Below are 23,742 nucleotides of genomic sequence, written 5' to 3'. Positions count from 1 at the left end.
CTCTCCATCGCTCGAATGCGGAACGGCGTAAAACAGGAGGTTCCAGCATTGTTTGGAACAACAGTGAAAAACGATTGTAAGGGAGCCGGGGAGGGAGGGGGCATAAAGATAGATAGATGATATAAAACCGTGAACTATAAATAAAGACGAGGAGCGGACAGCGTTTGAAGCGCTACACGCATTTATCAATAGCGAAGACGAGCCATATATCCACTGTTATTCATCTTGTATTGTTTTCATTCCAACTAATTTGTTAAAATCATCACGTTTTGTTTAATTAAGGCGCGTTCCGCTCTGCCCCCTCTTTTTTATGCTCGTGAGGTGGAGAGGCGAGGGAGGGGGGTCCCAAAATAGACCCACATTCGAGAGAGAGAGAGAGAGAGAGAGTTGCGACGCCTTTGAAAAGAATTAGCGCCAGGCGAAAAATCGAAGTGGGCGACGGTAATGTCTGCGAATCAATATCGCCGCAATGAAGAGCGCTTTGACGTTACCAGCCGAGGCCAATTTCTCAATTTTCCGACCGAGTGTCGCACCGAAACAAAGGTAGATCAATCTTGACGTCATATCGTCGCCTCTCTGACGTAAGGGCGTAGCTAAGTTTCCACGTGAGCCCCATTTTACGTATGAATTCATGCATTCTAGGACTCATACGGAAATCAAGATACCAGTGGCGTGGCGTGGATTGCGACGTATCGATTGTTCTGCCATTTAAACCTATGGTAAAGAATCGATTATTAAGGTGTTCGCTGCGAACACCCTGTTTATCGATCCTTTTCCATAGTTTTAAATGGCATAACAATCGATCTATCGCAATTAACGCCACGCCACTGCAAGATACGCCCCAATGCCGGAGGAGCGACGATGTGCGTACACTACCGTGCTAAGGAAGATCGCCACACGAACCACCAGACGTTGTCATATCTCCTTCAATAAAAAACGGATCTACTGTACAAATTGTGAATGCTTATCTTCAAGATTTTCAAACGATTGTGTTCGCAGTTTAATCGAAAGGATCTGAAAACTTCAAGGAGAAATGTGCGAGACTTTTGTCGTAAATATATGTTTCATCCGGTGAAATTTGGCAACTCTTGAATGTTTATACTGCGTTTTTCCTCAGCATGTCACACTGTTAAAAATCGTTGATTCCGTCCGACGGAAAATCCGGAGTGAGAATGAACACGGGAGTGCGGTTCAGCGCGTAGGTGCTGAGACGGGCTGCATGTGAAGTCAAAGCACTCCGCACCGGAGCTGCAGTACGGCCGGCCCGGAGTCACGCGCACCTTCTCTCCCTCGCACTAGCGCTATATACTGTCTCTCCTCCCCTTTAAGCCTACCACTCTCAGAATGAAAATGAAAAATTTAAAGAGAAAAAAATAGAAAAAATAATAGAATAGTGGAAATAATAGAATAGTCGAAATTATGGTATAACAGAGACAAAAGAAAAGAAATAAAATAAAGTAAATCAAATATATGATAAAATGAAGTCAAAGACTAAATTGAAGTAAATAATTAGAGGGAGCAAGGAGATGAAGAAAAAAATAAAAAAGGGAAACAACTAAATGATGTTAAAGAATAGAATGAATTTTAAGAGTAAAGTGAAGTCCAAAAATTATGATGAAGTATTAAAAGAAATCGCAGTAAATATAAAACAAAGTAAAGGAATGAGAAGTAAATAATTAAAGAAAAAAAAATGAAGTGCTTGAAAAAATAAAATAGAGTGAAGAAAAAATAGAGACAACAAGGAAATAAAACAAAGTAAAACGATAAAATATAGTTAAAAAATATAGTAAAGTAAACTAAATACACGACAAATCCAGGTAGATTGAAAATATTTTAGCGGTCCGTTCAAATCGACGTTAAATACCGTTTTTGTGTCACTTTCATGCATCGTTCGCTATAGCTCAATCGGTAGGGTCGTCGGTTAGTGTTAGATAGGTCCCGGGTTCAATTCCCAATGTAGGTAGAAAATTTCTAACCTTATCGGTTAAATCACGTACCAATGGTTTCATTATTTTTATTTTTCATGGTTTCAAAAATTATTTCCACAATTAACCCCTTTCCACCATCCCCTAGCTGCAAACCCCTAAATTTGCGGCTCCCGCGAATCCGTCCGGCGTCGGAGTGATTTCTATGCGTACGGCACCCAAAATCCGTCCAGCCGATTCTCCGTCGGAGTGACTCCTCGGTCCGGCGAAGTGAGGGCCCGTTCTTACTCGCGCTTGTGCTGAGTCTCACTCCGTTTTTTTTAACAGTGCAGTACGGACTGATAGTGAGATCAGATGGACATCGATGTCCAAAATGCAATACCGCGTACCTCCGTATGCAACAATGCAGACTTTCGTCATAGTTTATTTTTTCTTTGGGAAACCACAGTGACCGTATTTTCTTGAAACCTTTCAAATTTTTTTTTTGTTTGTCAGCAAAATATTCATTTCAGGCTGTACAGTTGGCTTATCTCTTACGAAAAAATAAAATTGAAACGTAACTTTTGAAACATCGCAATGAAAATACGTGGTTTCGCACTTTGGCCATCGACATGCTTTATTTCTAGAAGTTGCAGGTTTTCGATCACATTAAAGACGACGATATCAGAAACGTCATGAAACGAGGATAAGTTTCCAGTCCTTCTTCAACCCTTAATTTATGATAAGTGATAAAAACAGAGGAGGAGGTAAATACGTTACCTTGGTAGAGAATCCTCGATCACAGACGGTGCATTTGAAAGGCCTTTCTTTAGTGTGACTCCTATAGTGAATTTCTAACGCTGAATTGCACGCAAAAGTCTTGTAACATATATTGCAAGTCGTATTGCCCCTCACTGTAAAAAAATAAACATACAAATCAGATATTGTGAAATAGTTTTGTACGGCCAATCCTCAAGAAATGGAATCGCCTGCGACGCGTGTACTTCCGAAACATTTTTAAAAAATAGAGCATGCTAAAAATGTTCTGGGAGAAAAGAAAGAGCTCGTCTCTCTCGAAGGAATAGAGATATAATCTATAGACATATCTAGATATATCTAGGAGATATAGCAGTGGAACAACAAAGATGAAAAAAACGGGAAACAAGGCTAAAAATACACAATTATGAAACCCGAGACGTTTCGACTCAACACTGAGTCATTTTCAGTCGGAAACAATAAAAAATTTTTTAAAAGAAAAACGCTAAAAACCTGAGCTCTACATGGTGGGGCCGGGATCTGAGAGAAAAAAAGAAAATTGATAACACACAAGACACATCGATGCCATCAGATCCCGGCCCCACCATGTAGAGCTCAGGTTTTTAGCGTTTTTCTTTTAAAAAATTTTTTATTGTTTCCGACTGAAAATGACTCAGTGTTGAGTCGAAACGTCTCGGGTTTCATAATTGTGTATTTTTAGCCTTGTTTCCCGTTTTTTTCATCTTTGTTGTTCCACTGTTATCATCGTCTTGGGCTGCTCCTAAAAATTTGTATCTAGGAGATATATCTAGGTGATAGCTAAATACAGAGATGTCTGAGTGAAGATTGTCTCTGAGGAATTTCTGTATATAACTGTTAATAATACTCAACAATTGAAAACTAACCTATTATTGTTGTAAATTTTATTGGTACATGTGTTTAAATTAAGTGTTTTTGAGGACAACACCTGACACGTACCATAAGCAGTCTCAACAGCTTTGTATGTACTTAATTGAATAAATAAATAAATAAAATAATATTTGCGGATGATAATAATTTAAAATAAAACAGTTCATAGCGGTGCTAGCTAATAAAACAGCGTGCAAAACTGAGTGCGAGAGAAGTTCACGCTTCCTCCCCATTCCTGCGCGGAGCGATCTGTGCGGAAACACTTTTAATTTTAATTCAGGATGTGGAAGTTGTTTTCTTTCTCTCATAAAAAGAGAGAGGTGAGCTGGCCTGGAAAGCGCTTCCCGTCCCGTCTCGGCCGAAATACACACAAATTATCACCTCCCATACAATCTTACACTCTTTAGAATCTCCACTCATTGTTCTGATGTACTTTCAAGAGAGAGAACTGCGATGGTGCCACAGCTCAAGTATACGGGACACTCAAAACATGTTCAACAAGAAACTTTTCAGAATTACTCGTGCTATGTCTCATGCATTTAAAAATCTTTTTACAAGATTGTTTTGCTACTTATCCCCCGTAAATATACATATCACATACACGCATTCAATAATTTCAAATTTGGAGAGAATCATCAATGAATTAATCCTTCCTAATTATATCCTAAAGAAATTTAAATAGATTCATGCATACATTAGTGCCGCTTTTACAGCGCTCTCTGGAGCTCTGCGACGCACCTTTAGCCGCCTCAGTACCGTATCCTCCCATAGTCTCTCTGGGAGCTGGCACTCTCTCACTCCTTCTAAAACTCCTCATCCCTATACCCTTTTACAAGAAATGTCTTCAAGCCGCAAAAAATAGTAATAAGTTAAATAGGAGGTAAATATATAAATAAATACAAATACAAGGGCATGAGGTCCATCAATAGTATCATTTGAATCAGCAGGTTTTTCGAAAAGATTAGTATAGCCTGGAATCCTGGATGCTATTCAAGGATTACTGGTATCTTATGTGATTACCTATTTAATCATCGAATACTAGTGAGCGCTAAATATGAGGAGGACTTCCGGGATGAAATAAAAGTTCCTATCTATAATTCCGACGGAATGGGGCATGCACGGATCGACTGGAATAAATGGATGAACGACACAATTTATTACCACGAAAACATGCAAAAACGTAATAAATCATGGCTACTAGAGGATGTTTAGGACTTCCGACCATTCGTATCTCATCCGTTCCTCAACGAAGAAATTTCTCGTGACGAAATTTTAACCTCTCAAAAATTAGTTCATCAAATAATTTCAGGCCATGAGATGTTACATGGATGACAAGATGGTTGGCAAGAGAAAAGAGATTTAAATGGAGTCTTCAGGTAAATTATAAAGAAATAAATGGATAAAAAAATACATTAAAAGGAAAATAATCGAAACCTACTTCCGACCATCAGAAAAATACAACTTGCTATTTTGTCACTCATAATTAAATTGGACAGGTCAGAGGGTTTCATAACTACTGAAGGAAGCCTCAAGTTAGAAGATATTCTAGAGGTGAAGTTTGCCTGGTCACGCGTCGAACACATTGGAAGAGGACAGGAATTGTCTAGAAGAGATTTGACAACGATGTGTTCATTACTTTACAGAGTGCTAATTATACTGTTTCCTTTAATCTTGGGCAGAAATTTTTCTCGGTGAGTGTTGAGCGTTGGCGCGACAGATAACTCGCCGCATCGCACCGGTGGTGGTGTCCTGTCTTGCTGATTGTGAGTAAAATTCAGAAAGACCGTCCTGAGGTTTTTGACGAGCATAGCATGTAATTATTTCCCTTCTGCTGTTTCCTCATCCTCTCTTCCCTATCCTTCTTATTTTTTTCTTTTTTTTCTTAATCACACTATAATGGGCGAAAAGTGATTGACTTAGACAGACAATAACACGTTCGCCAAATAGGAAGGTGATAGCGAGAACTGCAAGGAACGAGCGATAGAGGCAGGGCCGGATTTACCTACTTGCCGCCCATGGGCCGCCTGTATTTTTCCGCCTCCTTCTCATTCGTTTTGAAACATCGATACAAACCATCAAGAGAACGCGCCGGAAGAGGAGGGGTGCGTAAGACGCGTTAACTCGTATTGGGCACATTTTTTGTGAAAGCCCTGTCAACACTAACAAAAGTTCACGAAACTTGGAGCGAAAGTTAAGTTCCGCAAACCCATCCCTGTTTGGCCGAGGCATAACAGGTACGAGGTTTGGCTTCATAACAAACGAACGAAAAAATTATGAAAGAACCAACATAAAACTTCCGCCGCCGCGCCTGCCGCACTGTGTTCGGCGCAATGCGTGAAGTATTCATGGGCTATGCGTCTCTCGCCGCGCCGACCGCTGCGCTCCGCACTGTTTGACGCAATGCGTGAAGTATTCATGCAGTCTTGTAGGCGCTATGCATTTCAAGCCGACGCGACTGCTGCTAACTGCAGCGTGCTTGACGCAATGCGTGAAGTATTCGTGCAGTCTTGTAGGCGCTATGCGTTTCATGTCGACCGCTACGCCGAGGGCTTCTCTTTTTCATCTCAGTCCTCGTCATCATTGGTCTCTGCGCCGCTCCGCTTCAGGTCAAATTGCGTATTTGGTTTCTCTCTTAACTCGACTAATGTCCCTGTACTGTCCGGGTGCTGTCCCTTGTATCATCAAAAGACGACAAAATTAGAAATTACTATACTTTTACTCTTAGGAAATGAGATATTTCGTCGCCTTTTCTCGTTTGTAGTTTATTTTCTGAATCATATTTTTTTCTCTCTCTTTTTTCGATACCTACATTCTAAAAGATTGCAAAATTTGCCGCCCCCTACATTTTGCCACCATGGGCCGCGGCCCATGTGGCCACCCCCTTAATCCGGCCCTGGATAGAGGGTAATATCCCATGAATACTGGGTGCCAAATTCCATAAATTGCAAGTTCAGGAACGGTGATACTAGAATTAGCGTAGCTAGAAAAAGTTTGTGGGGGAAGGAGGCAAATGCCTATTGACTCTTCACGGGAGTCTGATGATGTTGAACGGTTACCATGCTACATAGAGGGTCACAACTTTTCGGGTGAAGGGAAACAGATTTGTACAATCGTTACGATGAAAATGCGATAACTTTCAGCAACATCGATTCAAAAACAACCAAAGAGAGAAAATACATTTTGGGTGGGTAAAGCAGACGCCACAAAACAGTGTGCTTGATGTCATGCTAGAGGTCGGTGTGATGCATGCGTGGGTGCAGTGAGGGAGCGAAAGTGAGATTGGAGGACGTGACCACAACATCAAAGCAGGAGATGTTACCAAGGCTCTTGGGAAACAGAACAGCAATCGGAAAACTGGTGCAGATGTAAGCAACACAGACACGATGCACAGGTCCCAAGGTATCAGGAGATCGACGCATACCTGTGGAGAATCCCACTGGACTGAACGAGGCAGGCAGACCTGGCGGCATGGCGGCGGGCGACGATTTTGACGGAGGCTGCAGGTTGAACCCGGCGAAGATCCCTGCTGGAGGGCGCGGCGTCAGGTCCAGAGCCTCCAACTCCGCCGCGGAAGGGCTCACCGGTTGGTGTGACGAGGCTGAGAAAGGACCAAACGCATTATTAGGACACTAAAGACGCAATGCCTTAAACTCAGTTGCAATCTCGTCACTATCGACTCTTAAGTTTTAAATGCAATCAAGTCATCTGTTAAAGAACACCTCTTGATTACCTCATGACTGCACTTGTTTCCTGCTTTGATGATGGGTGACACGATAGAAAATAGACCCGAAATAGATGGGCCCCAAAGCTCGTCTTTAAGCCCTACGTTTCGTGATAAGTAGGCGGGTCTAGTAGTGTCCAAATAAAAATGCTCCTAAACAAGCAACCTGCTTAGATTATGCACGTCGACGCGAATTTTCGGGCTACTATTAATTTGTTGTGATCTAATTCATATTTTAAAACGGAACGATCGCTCACCAGTATATCTTTGGGAAATAAGCTTTAAAGTGCATTTACACACCAGTACCTATTATAGCCAACAATATCAAGTAAGTCTTGGAGTTGTGTCGTCCCTGAAGTTTCATTCACTTCAATGAGACTCTTCCTCGTGATATCCCTACTACTTAATTGAGGCAGGAGGTTTCAGTAAAATGAGAGGCCGGAAAGAGGATCTTGGAGAAAAGAAAAGGTTGAACTACGGGAGATGGCAAAGAAACGCTACTGAAGGAAGAGAGACAGAGAGAGGTTCGAAAAAGCGATGACTGTTTTTTAGATAAATGATGTGTTATTTTGGACGTACTTTTATTGGAAAGGTTCTCGGGCTGGTCCTGAAGACTATCCATGCCAGGGCTGTTTACATCTCGCATTGCATCCTCGTCGCTGTGCTTGCTGTCTATGCTCCAGTTGTCGTAGGGCGAGGGAGAAGTATACCTTTCCGGCTCGTGATCCGAGTCATTTTCCATGTCTAATCTTGAAATGCTGCGACAGTTCAGATCATTGTTAGCGGGCTCACTTGACTCCGACAAGTCTTGTGGATCCTCGTCACACGATTCCCTCTTGCACCGGTCACTGTGTTCTGATGGTGGAGGAGGCGACGACTGGATAGATGAAACGGGTTTACTAAGATTTTCCGGCATTTCTTGCTCGACTGGTCTTGGACCGAATAGAGGTAAAGGTAACAAGGGTTTCATTAAATTTTCTTGGGGCCTCAGGGCTGGATGATGGGGAGGCAGGATGAGATCGTGCGGAGAGGATGGCGGTGGCCGGTAGAGTGGTAGACCAGAGTGTGGGAATGGAGGACTGGACGGGAACGAAGGATGAGGAGGGACTGGGTGATGAGACGGAACTCCTGGTGGATGCTGCCCAATCTGAGCCAACAGTGGGGGATGATATTTGTCTAAATGTTCTGGAACAGGGTTCGGATTCATTTTGATATGCGGGAATTTGGAAGTATGCCTCTGGAAATGGACTTTCAGGTTTCCTTTGGTCGTAAATCGACTACCACACACGTTACACTTGAAAGGTCGCTCACCTGTGTGCGACCTGATGTGGATCTGCAGAGCTGAATCACTTCCGAAGACTTTTCCACAGTAGCGGCACCTATGCTTGAAGAATGGTTCATTTCTACCGCCTGTCTTGGAGTCGTAAGGCGATATTGAGCCTCCTTTGCCATTTTTGCGGAAGGCTAGCTCGTCGGCTAGGTTATTGGCGAGGAGACCTTGACTAGCATTATCTAAAACTTCCTGCGCTCGTCGTTGCAACATCTCTAACGTGTTGGGTTCGCTCGGCGACGGCGGAGGATCGTAATTTGTGATGATGGAGGAAGCAAACGAAGAGGATATCGAACAAGGAGGTAGAGATGGGGTTGGAATGCTAATGGGGGACGAGGAGGCAGCCGGTTTATGAGGTGCTGGTGGAGTTGTCGACTGAGGACGCGTGGCCGGTAGGGACTGTGACGTAGGAGGCGTCGAAGGAACTTCGTGTTTGACCGGGGTGGGGGTTCTGCTAGGACGTGGTGGTGCAGCTGGAGGTGGTAGAGGCGGCTTTGGAACACAGATAGGAATACCGGCAGGCAGTTGCGTAGGAGGAGGTGACGGACCATCCTTTGGACGTGTGATTTGAAGCTGCCTCTGCAACTGCTGGATAAGTGACAGTTGCATCATCTGCTGCGTCTGGAGGGTGTAAAGGGTTGACTGGAGAACAGCAAGCTCCTGGAGGGCGGCCGCGTTGTCCGTGTTGTTAGCCATTGCAGTGGCGGCGAATTGGGCCACGGCTACTTTGGTATTTTGAAGAGCCTCCAAGGTCACGTGGCCGGGCAGTGGAAAAGGAAACCCAAGGGGCAACTCGTTCTCTTCTCCTTCCGTTTCGCCCTCTTCCACGCTGTTGTTGTTTTCAGCATCCTGGCGTTGACGACGCACCTCTTCTCGCCGTTTTCCCTCTTCGTTGATGCTGTCTACCTCCTCGTCATCATTTTCTTGAGGATTTTCAGTCTCCTGCTCGGGATCGTCCAGGGCCTCGTGGTCTTCGGCGTCATTCTCGTTTTCGAGACCCTCATCACCGGACCTCGAGCTATTCGTCATCGGTGTCCTCAGCGAGACACAATCTTTCTTATGATCTAAGAGCTCGGACAAGCCCGGGAACTCTGCCTGGCAAGACTCGCAGTTGTACATAGGGTCAAGTTTTTCACCCGTGGTTTCACCTTCTCGTCCGCTTTCGGTCTCGTCCTCAGAGCCAGATACTGATTCCTCATCTGAAACAAACAAAATCAAATAGTGATTAACCATTCGAGTAAGGGAAATTGCAGGGAATATTGTTGCAGGGAATATTATGACAAAACGTTGACATGAAAAGACGTGCTACTGAGTTGAGAAATCCACAATACACACGATTGAAATGGGAGAATGTATGATATAGATTGCGGATGTATCTCAAAGATACAGTACTAAATTTTCAAATTCACGATCCTAAAAATTGAAATTTACGTGTGGAAATTACCAACCTTCCAATGCTGGATCAAAGTAAAGAAGAATCTTAAAAAATAAGAATAAATGAAAGCGTAATTGAGAGGCTTGGAGGACAAGGCGCACAAGTGCAGTTTTTGAGAAAATTGAGATATTAATTATTTCAAGTAAAACTAATATTAATGCATATCTGGCGAAAAAGTCGTTCCAAAATTCCAATTTTTTAGCATCAAGTAATCAGTTTGAACTTTTTTTCTGCCAGTCAATGTAATTTCCAATTTTAAATACGTATTTCTCGAAATAGCAAAAATTGTACTTATGCGACTTATCCTCCAAGCCCCTCAATTCTTCCAACAGCGTCAAACCGACAAACTTAACTTAAAATATTAAAAAGCTGTACATGCATACGCTGTATGTGTCATCATTGGTACGGAAGATATGATTTTAAACCGAAGGTCGCATCAATTATCTCACGGTTTGATGCGAGGATATGACAATATAAGTAATAGATAACGCTCGGGATCCCGACAAATACCACCCCCACTCCATCTTAAACAACCGCAACAAAGAAGAGAGTATAGTCGGCGTGTGCATTAAACTCGAACCGTACGAAATTCCGGGTACGGACTCAATTTTTCGGTGTATGCGTCGCAAGCGGAAACTTTTAAAACGGCGAACGGAAACCCACCTCGCGATGCTCATTTCCGAATCCCGGCAGTCATCCCACGAGCCGCAGGTAAACGTCCTGGTCTTGAGAGGAGAGAAAAAAAATTAATAAAAAGAATAAAAAAGCCTCCACATGAGCTGTCTCATTTCCTCCGGTGATAAACACGAACATTCAAATACGAACTCATAGAGAACTCCGTTTCCGATCGCCTCCGTTTCATTCACCGGTGGGGAAAAGTGACGAGGCTATTTCGGTCGCCCGATCCAGCGAGGCGGAGAAAAAGCGTTTCTCGTCCGTATTTGTTTTATTTCGGTGATATGATGCACCGATTTTCCCTGATTTCCACCTATCGATACGGGAGTATGCGCTCGACTCGAAGGCAGCGTAGGAGAGCGAGGTGCGCGAGAGAGAGAGAGAGACACAAAGCACCGGAAACGTAGAAATTAAACCATGGCGTGCGGATCAGATCACGCATGAATAAGTTATTTCCAGGGTGCGATCGATAGTAGATGTGTATCATCGGGACCGAGAATATCATCGATATCTATATTTCATTGTCCCCGTCACGCCGTTGCGATTTTCGTTTTTTTTTTCGATTGTGCCCGCCGAGAGGTACTTGGAAACTACGTCAAATCGGATCGATTGTTCTTGCTTCCTCTTTGTCCGGTCGGCGAGTCCTTTTGTTTCTATTTTGAATGATCGCAGGAAATAGATCGGAGGAAAGCGCTGTGACGGAGCATTTCAGCAATTCGGCGCGTCTGCGAAAACGGGGAGCGGTAACTATTTTTAAGGCTGAACTTGAAATGCAAATCTCCAGACAGGCTCTTTGCGATCGCCCGTTTTCGGAAATTCCTGGCAAGGCTCAAGCCGGAAAAGTGGAATAAAATGACCGAGAAACGTCCTTTCGGAGAGATTATCTCTCCGTTGAATGTGGCGCGAAACATCTGAATCCGGGGATTGCGTTCTTCAGGATATGCTGATCAGAGGAAAGACTTGGTTTTTGAGAGGTTATTGAATCCCTCGAACTAATTTTGACTCTCCTTAATTCATCACCAAAAAGTATGGGAGGGAGGAAATGAAAGTGATATCATTGAACGCAAGTAGGTATTCAACATTTTCATATTCGTAAACTTAGCATTTTACTTGTTTTTTCACCCTTTTTTTACAAAAAAAAAAAAAAAAAGTATTTATATCACGTTTTTAATGAACTTGTTGCGATAGGAGCATAAGTGACCGAGAAAAGCTGACAGGGAAAGTTGTAAATAAAGAGCAATTAAGGAAATTCTGAAGGGAGGCTAATTATCGAAATTAATAGACAAAGCGTTAGAATGGAGGACAAAAGGTTCATGGAGCGCTCTCATCGGTGGAAACGGATTGTTGCAATGGACCACAGAGGTAGTTGTGAGTAGACTAACGAGCTAACGGCAACAAACGAGAGATGATCTAAAGAGTCCATTATTTTTCCCTTCGTCTGTAACAACCACCCATTTCAACCAAACAGATGCCTCCATTTTACTTTTGTCTCTTGTCTATCACTATCAATAATCAGTCCGCAGCAATCGCTCTTCGTTGAAGGCACGTCAAAAGCCGAGCGAGTAGAGAAAGGAGCCCGGATCACGAGCGAGGAGAGAGTCAAAATAAAAAGTTGGTGTATGATGTGTGAAAGTGGTCGGGTCGATATGTGGATTGGCGAGCATTTTCTGGCTCGGAGCAATATTAACTATTCAAGATGGATGAGGCCCCCCGGAACCCCCGCCCGGCTCCCGGGTCCCCGGGCCCGAATATAATATGACACGGCGCTGGTATGATGCTGCCAAACAATAAAACAGTTTAGAGGCGTTTTTATGAGAATACCAATTAGCTGCGACGGAGCCGAAGCCTATAGGCCATAAACAATGAGTCGATATTAATAGTTCAAAAGAGTTCATTGTATCGCCCATTAATTTTGGCATTCGGACCTTACTTTCCTCTTTTTTCACCCCCCCCCCTCCACCCCCTGAACCGCGCTATGCCCCGCGCCTTTTTCATTTTTGTCGGCCGCAGTGACGGACAGCTTCGTTCTATTTTCCAATCGACAGCAACTTATCATTCTAGCCACCCGGTTGCCATATTTATTTGATCGGAATTCGGTTTTTCTCAGAATCATCGAGTCGTGTTTTATTGATTGTCCGAGCGCTAATTCGGGTAATGGACCACTAGACAAGGTGCGAGTTTAAGCAATCTGATACATGTTTCTTGACCAGAATTTCACGTAGAACACGATTCACACAACGATAATTACTGAAACCAACTCCCAATGAAGATATTAACGTTTTTATTTCACATTGGTTACGAGGAATTTGAACTGCCCGCTCCCAAGAAACTCAAAGCTCCACGTGAGTCAAATTGCGCACTAAAACGGTTTCAGCAAGCTTCTCAACTGAGCAATGTTCATTTCCCGCCATGTATTTTTCAAACTATAAGCAATTTGCTATAGCTGAGCCAAAGTGTCAAGATTGAGGTTGCCAGATTTTTATATCGCACAGACTGTCAAGATAATGTTTAGCGCTCGATGTGAATTACGTAGAGCATTGAGTTTTAATGAGCGGGTGGTTTGAATTCACGCATCAAGAATCATTGAATATGTTCGTAAGGAGTTAATTTCGGTAATTTTCGTTATGCGCATCGTGTTCTACGTAAAATTTTAGTTACGGAACATGTATCAGAATGCTGAAATTCGTTCCTTGTCTAGTGGTCCATTCCAGTTTGCACTATTGTAGACGCCTGTCTTCCTTAGATTAATTCCGAAGAAACCGTTCGATGTTGTGTTGTGTATGATTTTTGCTGGATTTATCACGCTCATCCACGGATGGGAGCCAACTTAAAAAGTTAGGCCTACTGTCATTCCACATGAAGCAAAGGGAGAAATGAAATTCATGTTTGAATTCATTCAATTTTCCAATAAGAGCAATCAATTTAATTTCCTAGAAGAAATTCCGTCCTCCGATTCAGACAGAAGATAATTTGTTGTGTCGACTGAAGAGGAAAATATTTCGACGAAAGGCACAGCTTGACAACAGCCAATTTATACGGAATTGATTTGTGACGGTGGTTTGGAGTTCAAATTAATCTTCTCATTTGAGCCATGGTTTTTTTTTTTTTTTTTTTTTTTTTTTTTTTTTTTTTTCCAATCTGCCACTGTTCTGACGAACTGGCGATCTAAGCGATCGATTTTAACGAAGAGGTAGACCAATACCACACCGCCGCAACATTGCAATGAAAAGTATGAGTTCAGTAATTCACGGCTAATAAAAACGGAGAACAAATTAATTAAATAAATTGTCGTCCGTATATTACTCGTTTTATTCTGTTAGTCAACGACAAGCAAGGTAAAATTTTCATTAAAATTTCATTATTCTGTTGCGACTGCCCAAAATGTCTATTTTCCCCCGAATTTTTGGGTTTTCTTCCAAAATAATATTCATCGAACTTTTTACAGAACATTCTATTTTTGCAATGTAGAATAGAATAATGAAAGTAAGCGTTGGAGTATATTTGATGAAACACACATGAAAAAATTTGAGCGTTTTGAGATTGCACATCACAAATATTAAATCATGGAGCCAACCGAAGATATAAATCCCGTAAAGTGTGTGACAAAAAAGATGAGAGGTGAAAGAGGGGGAGAACATAAGTAAGCTAAAGACAACTGCAAGGCAGGGGAATCCAGAAAGAGTAGTTAAGTCATTAGTTTTTGTCGTATGGGCATAGGCAGCGTCTATTCTTAGGCTTATATTAAAATAAATGAGGGAGTGTGTTCGGGGAAACAAAAGGTTTTAACAACTGTCTAATGTCTCATTTCTTACGCTGAGCAATAATAAAACATAGCTCCCATTCACTTTTTCCAGCGTCTATTTCTGGGGCTTTATATTATGGCATAACTCTATTTACACGCTCACACAGGACACAGGGCGTTCAGTAAGTTAGGGATCATGAATAATCCGTATTTTAATTGCGACTAAAATGTTCACTCACCGCGATTTGTCATTCGCTGGCTCCTTTTTATACCGAAAGCATCTTAACCGCAGGCAAATGGTAAAATATTGGGCATCTTTTTAATACATTGGAAAATTAAGAAATCAGTTTTGGTTGGCACCGTTTAATTAGATCGTATAGTGATGGACAACTAACCTGACAGGGGGAGCGATTTGAGGTGTTTTTCTGTTAGTAGGAACAAAATTAGACTAAATTTTGCAATAGTGTCAAACTAGAGCGTACCAGACTTATTTTTCTTCTTTTCTTGAATGTGAAATTAGCTTCTTTTGGTTCAATTGATCATAAAGGAATATTTTGCCTTATTATTTAAAGCTACAACTGACATAGGGATTAAATTTCTTGTTTTGACAAAAACCAATACAAAGGATGTTTTCTTTCAATAAATAATAACCATTAGCGAGATATGAATTAAAAATATAAATTGAAATTAGTTGTCTTTCGAAAAATAATTCATCGACAAATCTGCGAATTCATGTTTAATAAATGTATCAAAACCAAAAATAACTTGAGCAGATGATAAGTCCGTCACAGTGAAATTTTAGTTTCTTAATAAAATAATGAGTTGAATAATATTTTCGATCTAAGTATAATGAAACCTCACATAGAAATTGTCAGGAATTTTCTCATTTTCAGCTATTCTAAATTAAATCCTAAAATTTTTGTTTGAGGTTATGTTCTATTGTTTTGAACCAAACGATACATCGAACCACTGTCGAATACGATCTATTGATGTTTCAAAACAAATGAGAAGGGGCGGAAAAATGCAGGCGGCCCATGGGCGGCAGGTAGGTAAATCCGGCCCTGGTCACTTTCGTAGAAAAGAAGCTTTCGTGTTACGAAAGTTTAGAGAACGATATTGTAGTTGTTAAAAGCCATAATATGTTATAAGGTGATGCATGTTGCCCCAAAAATCACCGGACCAAATGACGAACAATCTATGATGCGAACTACACGAAGGAGTGGAAACTTTCAGAACAGGCTGTGCGCACTCGTAACAGTTAGCAAGCTGCTCTTGAGCGCGCACAACCCCTGTCCGATTTTCTCCGTGTATCCATAGAATAAATTACACGTTTGAACCATAAAATGCTTTGCTAATGACAATTAATTCTGCTATGAGGAACCCAACATTCGCCTCCAGTGACATCTAGGACTATTCCTTATTATTTTCAAATCAACTGAGAGGACTAATTGCTTCATATTTTAATTTTGGAAATGAAATCTATTTTGTTCTGTTGATAGTTTTTTGGCCTCCGTCCTCGGTATGCTCCAGGACTTGGAGAAAATAGAACAATACAGTAAGTGTACCTCGCAAACCTTGACGCTTGAATTGAAGAATCATTTAGTCTTAAGCCTCAAGTAAGGTTCGCCTCAGATTTTATTTCTTTCGTGGTATATGCTCCAGCATTCGTGACTCTTTGCAATTCTTGGCTAATTCTTTAGCTCGTTTGCAATTAAAAATCTTTTACATTTTCAAGAATACATCTCTTATGAAACGTCCCTCCTAACAAAAAATCTTCAAAACATTTCTGGCTAGATCACTGATCGGTGAATCAAATTGTTGTTTTTCAGACGAAGGGACATAATTGCATTCCAATATTGCAAAATTGACTCGAATATTTCATTTTTTCACGGTAACACAACTAAAGACTTCCGAACAAGAATATTGCTGATTTTTGCGTATAATTTAAAGAACAATCAGTGGAATTTATAATTTAAAAGGCCCAATAGTTTTCTGGTAAAAATACAGTAAGCAAGTGGAAATGTTGCAACACTGAAATGCAGTTATGTTCCTCCTCGATAGGGTTCCAGCTCAATGAGTTGGGGGTTTACACTCTGGGAGTCCAGGCAAGAGGGATGGGTGACAGTGGCGTGGCGTGCTTTGCGATATATCGGTTGATCTGCCATTTAAACCTATGGAAAATGATCGATAATCAGGGTGTTCGCAACGAACTCCTTAATAATCGATTCTCAACAATAGCTTCAAATGGGGAAATATCGATAATCGATCATTTACGCCTCGTCACTGGGGTGGTCGATACAATCTAGGACCGTAGAGATTGACTGGGGGTCATCGAAAAGCGGTTGATGACGGCAACACGACGACGCGACGCGAGGATGGCAGCGCATTGCGGGAAGTATCAACCGAACGAGTCCATTTCCAGATGAGCCGCGAGTCTCATAAGAATGCCTTCATTCTAGGGTTCATCAGATAGTAGACGTGATCGGTTTCAACATCCACCGATTGAATGAAGAACGCAATAAATAAACTCATATCGGCACCGCTGTCGCGATTGACGGTCCGCGATGTGCTGATGCCGCGAATGGTGATGTCTCGGAGGCGATGCGATCCTGTGATGCCGCCATCCCTTGAGTGATGATAATGACTGCCTGCGCCTCGACCGATGTTGCCGGATGTATCCAGAGAGCATATTTTTTTCTTGCCATATACTTTTCCTTGAAAAGCAAAAGGACACTCTTTTTTCAAAGAAAGAAAGAAAGAAACAAAAAAAAAAAACAGGGTTCTTTTTTGAATGGTTTGTCGAACGGATGAAACAAGAAGAAGTAAGATAAAATGGAGTTATGTGATTGGTCCTCTCGTCATGCTGATACAAGTATTGGCGTGTAGTAGCCGAGCAAGTATCGGCAGCTCAAAAGGTGCCTTTGCTCCACGTTGATTCCACCCTTGGTTGGCACTCCAAAGAGAACGCTTGACGACTGCGACCAATCGCGTAGCTCCATGTCTCCTTTATCGTTTCATATCCAGTCGACAGAGAAAAAATTTAGAGTGATAGAGCAACTGGTTGCGTTAAATTTGCCTTGTTTTACCCGTGGTTTAGTGTATTTTTCCGTATTTTATTTGGAGATATATCTGGCAAGAGTGGCGGGTTCCTCCTACGCGCAGCGTGTCGCGTGAGACACGAGTCGGACACGCAACGCGCTGCCCATAAACCACGTGGTAACCGCGATCATCTCCGTCCATCCGGGGCTCCGGGGGGTGGAGGGGGTGCCGGGGTTCGCCCTTGGGCCGAGGTTTTCCAGACTGCCAGACACCGTGGCTCCGAGCGTGCCGTGCCGTGCGGTGCGTCGCGCCGTCGAATCTGGACCGGAGCCTCGGACTCCAGTCCCACGCCCACGAGCCCCCCCCCCCCCCCCCCCCCCCCCCCCCGGTGGACCAGATCCAGATCGACGGGCAAGATCAAGGAAAAGCGACCCTGACCCCCAACGAGAGGTCCAGATCTCGGGTTGCCAATAACGCATCGCGGCCGGGATCGCCGTGGGCTGAGATCGAAATATCGATGGCCGAGGGGCTAAACCACGTAACTCAATTGCGGTGTTTCAAAATTTTCGCTCCTATTTTTTTTTTTTCGAAGAGGAGTGAGCCACCTATACTGCCGTGCTAAGGAAGAACGCCGTATGAACATTCGAGAGTTGCCAAATCTCCTTTGATAAAATGTTAATTTTTGAGGAAAATTTTGAATATTTTTCCTTAGTTTTCAGAAGTTTTGGATCAAATTACAAACAAAATAATCTGAGAAATTGGTAGACAAATATTCAAAAATTTTCCTGAAAATTAGTGATTTGCCAGGGGAAATTTGGCAACGCCTGAAAGCTCATACGGCGTTTTTCCTTAGCACGGCAGTATATAGATTCAAACTTATATAGAATATATTCTGCGTACAGAGAAGAAAAATCAAGGAATTTTTCAAGGTACGACTGACGTTGACCGGACACGTCGAAATATGGAGCTGAGAGGGACCAAAGGGGTAGCCAACCGTCTAACACGAAAAATGTCTCTACCGATCTTCCGATTCCAATATCAAACCAAGATGGTCAAGAATCTTCATCACAAAAAAGAGTAAATTTGTGCAGAAACTATGTCAAAATACACCCTTTACACACGATCTTAATTTTTTCAAATAATTTAGATCTGATCGCGAATAAAATTCTCTAAAAAATTCAAAGAAAAATACTCAAAAATTTCCCTGAAAATTCATAATTTATCAAAATAATTTTGACAACGTCTGAAGGCTTATACGACCAAGAAGCGAAGAAGGGTAGTTGTGGGGGGGGGGGGGGTGAAATTCAATTTTCTTGAAAAACTTCCCAGTTTTCTGATCATTTTTGACGAGGTAAAAAATTAAACACGGGAGAGTTGGTAGCCTCGAGGAGATGGAAGGAGAAGGGGCGAGGAAGGAGGAGAGAGAGAAAAAAAAACAGAACAGAGAACAGTGAGTATGCGGTTATAGAATGACCTGTAAAATAAAAAACGCTGATTGGACCAAGAGTGCTGAGCAAAATGAAATTAAATAGCGAACGGAATGGGAAAAAATTATAGAGAGAAAAAAAAAATAAATGAATAAACTACGTTGGCATGGCGTGGACTTCATAAACTATAGAGCGAGCTGTTTCATGACTCGAACTAATTAATTTCATTTCCAGCGGAGGACTTCAAAACAATGGTGCCAAGCCTACATGTTATTCTTGGGAATTGTTGGCTTTGAGGGGACTAAGTCCGGTTTTACCACCGGTTGATAAAATACACCTTTAAATGGTGTGTTCGAAAATTTTTGAGATTAAATGTGAACTCCATGATTCGGATGACATTTTTATTATACATATGAAAATTCGTATTTCATTGCAGTGAAAATAAAATTAGGATTCGGATGAAAGAGATGACTAACCATGTTTTAATGTTGGTTTGCGTATTTTGAGCGAAATTTTATACTTTTTAGGTGCTCGGAAGTAAACTGTAAGCCTCCATGGGACTGCTCCAAGAAGTTGTTTCATAAGCCTTTAATGCTTTTTTTTAAACAAACTTTGCTGTTCTCAGTGAGCTAAGGGAAAGGTAACATTACTTGACATTTCTTTTTCACTGAAAAAATTTACAGTACTGAATAACAAGAATAGAAGATTCTTCTACTCATTTTAGTGAGTGCGTAAGAATGTATCGCAAGATGGCCACACCATCGTTACAGTAGCGGTTTTTCATCGAATTTATAGAAAAGGCAACAATGAACAGGATATGTAGGTTACACAATTTATATCTTCCGTGCAGCAATAGTTATCCATTCACATGACCGGATTAAGAGTGGTGCATGAGGAGCGACTGCACCAAGCACCATCTCAACAAAGGCGCTAAAATGCGGAAAAAGAAAAATGACGAGGCAAGATATAGGAGAGAAAAAATGAAGAACAACAAAAATCTCCCTTCATGAACCGGGGTAAAACCGATAGACAAATGCGTAAATCTGGCGGCAAGTATCGTTCTCTTGAGACGCGCCTTCGATTTCACCACATAGGCAACAAACATACCGAAGAGCGCGAATAGTTATCTATTCGAAGAACACACTTGTGCCGCTCCGTTATCTTCATTGAGAGAAAAAAGTATGGTTTGAGGCACAGTGATGTAAGTATGGTAATAAACAACAAACTGTATGGTTCCTTAGCCTAACAGAGAGGAAAAATACCCTTTAAATATATTTTTGAAATAAAATTCGTCGTTTTTTTTAAACGTTTATACGATTTCTGATAGTCATTTTGATGATTGGTTGCAATTTGACAAAGAGTGACCTTTTTTCGGTGTAGTTACCTACTTAATTTTAATCTTAAACTTAATCTTACCTAACCTAACCCAACCCAACCTACCTAACCTAACTTAATCTTACCTAACCCAACCCAACCTAACCTAACCCGATCAGATGCTATACCTGAGCCCATTTTCTCAAAACTTAATTTTTACTCTTCGCTATTACGGCTATTAGTAGTCGCCGTTTTTCTAAATCCTAGGGCTCTTGGCGGGAGTGTCCATGTCCATACTCTCCGTAAATGGGAAATTCAGCCTGCAGAGTTGGTTATGCCTCTTTATAGGAGCCCGCGGCAACGACGCGGCGAAGTGAAAATCCGCTGGTTGGTCGGTGCGTCCTCGGAGAGCGTCGATTCATTCCGCTCGGCGATTTATGGCGTATTAGGTTAATGAGTTTCGTTTTAATTAAGAAATAAATCCGCGGCGGCGAACGGCACACGGAACGAGCCGCGCGGCCCGGCCGGGAGGCGGAACAAAATGGCAAGCGGCGGAACGCCATTGGCCGCCCGGCCGCTATCAAATATGAAATTATTATCTCCAGCCCGCCCGCCCGCCCGCCCGTGCCGAGTCGCGAGCGCAGATATTTCATAACTCGCGGGGCGGGGGGCGGCTCGTCTTGTGGGGGGTGTTGCATACATGCGCGGCGCGGCGCCCAACGAGCGCGGCCCATCCGTCATAACCTGACTCGGCCTCCTTACCCGCCCCACGCGCTCCAACTTAAACCCCTCTCTTCCTTTCCGTGGACGGATCCGAGGGGAGGGCGCAATTCGCCCCCCGTTCGCCCGAAAAAAGGAGGAGGATAATAAAAGAAAATAAGAAGTAAGGAATGAAGGAAAGAAAGAGGCACGGTTATACTCGGAGATTATCCATGACGAAATTGACTCAACTACATATTAGATGCTTTAAAACTTCGAAAAATGTTGCGAATCGATTTGCTTTATATGAAAGCATAATGTTTCAGATTTGACTACAGTTGGCTAATCGATGTACTCCGTAAAAAAAGGAAAGATCGGTATAAGAATTACTCGGTTACATAAATTGGGTCCATTCGTGATTAAATCCTGATGGAACCCTCTTTTGAGGGGGATGGGGTGGATCAAGATCCACTCAGGGTTCAATATGAAAGGGCTGGTCATCGAACAATTTCTGCTTAGGGGCGCATCCTTGAAATTATTACCGCTGAATATTCAGATATTGATACGAGAGGACCTGAGTATGAGCTTCGTGTAACAACGCTCGGGTAAAAATAATCGATCAGATGAATGAAATGTGTCTGTCACGAACTCACCGAAGTGGTCTTTCCTTCTCCCTCCATCCCTTACCAATGTAATAGTCAGCTAGCGTTAAAAAAAAAACCATGCTTAGTTTGTCACTACTTAAATACTCCTGCATTTTCGAGCGGCCAACGGATGTTGGCTCAATAATCGTTCGAACTGCTGCGCCAGCCACTACCCTCGGTTTCTCACCGGAAAATCAGGGTCGTGGGACCGTACTAACCGATCGTACAAGGGTGGAACACGAGTTAAACTCATACATTTAGCATCCAAAACGTGACTGAGACGGGGTGAGATTCTTAGCGCTCGAGGCCGCGAGATGCCTCCAGACTTTGACCCTCCACCCCCTCTCCTCCTTGGGCCACCGACCCTCCCGGGAAATCAATCAAAATCAATTTGTAAGGTGCAGCGACGCGGCGGCGGCCGGGCCGCTCCAAGAGCATGAATGAATATCAGATTAATAGGCTTCCGCGGCGTGGAAATGGGTAATTGATCTGATTCAATGATTCCTATCATTTTCCACCCCCGCTCCCTTTTTCACCCACCCTCACCGCCCGTCCCCGAACGAGAATCGCGGCACCTTGTTGGCATGGTTGACAAAATCGATCGAACGTTCGGAAATCCGGGGGGAGGAGGGGCCCGCGGGGGGACGGGGGGGGGGTGTTCATTCTTTTGTTTTCAAATATTATTTATCGGACACGATTATTTCGTCGCTTTGTCTCAGTCCCGTCTTCCGCCGTCTCTTCGTCACGAGTGAGAAGTCACCTCGGCGTATTTTCTCAGAGTCTCTTTGGGTTCTTAGTCTTCTACTCGAGGACGGACGGTTCTCTCGTCGTTATTATCGCTCTTCGAATTTCCATTGAAAGTTGGCTATGATAATTGCTGACTGCGAGCGGAGAACCAAGTGCGTTGGGGTGGAGATGATGGATTTATTCGCTCCGGGTTTGTACTTATGGAGGGTGAGGGGGGGGGGAGAACGTATGAAATAAAAAATCGATGGTTTTAAAAAGGTGGCCCTGGAGATGAGAAATCCATATTATAGGAGGATTTCATAGGAGTAGCTGGAATGATGTTCTTGGGGTGGCCTGACCTTCTATTCTCCAGGAGGGATTGCTCCTCTACAAAGGTATGTTTAAGGGGGGTCTTCCCTAGAAAATTTTAGAAAATTGATCCCTACTCGATACATTTGAAGCTATCCCTTCGCAAAATTCGGCCGATGCAAGGCTCATCTTTACCGATGATCTTTGAACCGAGAGATATTTGAAATTTGTCCTTTTGTGCAATAAAACGAGTAGCAGCGTACAGGTTTTATAGGGCTATCCTCTGTCGTGCAGATTGTTTACGGGAGGGGGAGGGGGAACAATTGGACGGTTAATTTCTGACGGCCACAGTGATTTCTTTAAAGCTACGTCCGTGGTGAATGTTGATATTCTAAGCACGGTACCGTGGAATTAGGGTATAGGAACGGAGATTTTAAGAAACAGGGGAGTTTTACGGAATCCACGGAAGTCAGGGATCGAAGATCAGGCAGTTTCGGCTTTTTGGCTACGCATAATTAAATTTTCTATATTTAATAACGCAGCTCCGAAAGAAGGGAGGAAAGATACCTAAAAAGGAGGGAAAAAACTCTTCCGCACAATCACTCACTCGGAGAGGTTGCTGATGGAACTTAAGAAACTCAATGAGCTGAGCGGGGTTGTAACGAGCAAATGGAGGGTTGAAGGTTGCACGGGAGGGGTGCCACATTACATACGTAATTATGAATTCTGACGTTAGAAAACTCCGAATGAGCAAACAGTTCTTTTACATCTAGTTGATGTGTCATCTTTTACGTTGACTCCGAAAGAAAGTTTTACATTTAAGGGAAAATATAGCTGCGCCGGGTCTTAAAATTTAAAGTCTCCGGTGAAAAAGTTGCGGAAATGTGCGGTACAGTATGTACAATGCGGCCGTACTAAATGGATTTAGTGGCTACGTCATTCGGTATATCGTCGTCGATTCGCCGCTCTACAAAAGCGCGGGAAAACGCTCGGTTTCAAAACATTCCATTTGCACTGAGAAAAAACTATGGTTATATTTACCATATTAGTGGTGTTCAATATGCACTCTTAATTAGTAGTGGCCATAACCAATAATAGTGATATTTTTATTG

At 42.7% G+C, this 23,742-nt stretch overlaps 1 protein-coding gene across 4 annotated transcripts in view; it reads right to left on the bottom strand.

The window, feature by feature from the left end:
* LOC140224221 (sal-like protein 3) overlaps positions 1 to 23,742 on the bottom strand; it is a 207,660-nt gene that overhangs the window by 11,554 nt on the left and 172,364 nt on the right. For 3 of the 4 annotated variants that reach the window (XM_072297951.1, XM_072297955.1, XM_072297953.1), the window contains exons 2-4: positions 7,870 to 9,819; positions 6,991 to 7,167; positions 2,685 to 2,818 (exon numbers count right to left, since the gene is read on the bottom strand). In XM_072297951.1, the coding sequence (XP_072154052.1) occupies positions 2,685 to 2,818; positions 6,991 to 7,167; positions 7,870 to 9,819 (2,261 nt within the window). The remainder of the gene's footprint in view (positions 1 to 2,684; positions 2,819 to 6,990; positions 7,168 to 7,869; positions 9,820 to 23,742) is intronic. The other variant, XM_072297958.1, reaches the window with a different exon arrangement.

Source organism: Bemisia tabaci, chromosome 1, assembly GCF_918797505.1.
Source record: "Bemisia tabaci chromosome 1, PGI_BMITA_v3".
NCBI classification, from domain to species: Eukaryota; Metazoa; Arthropoda; class Insecta; order Hemiptera; family Aleyrodidae; genus Bemisia; species Bemisia tabaci.
This window is presented reverse-complemented; position numbering and strand designations above follow the sequence as displayed.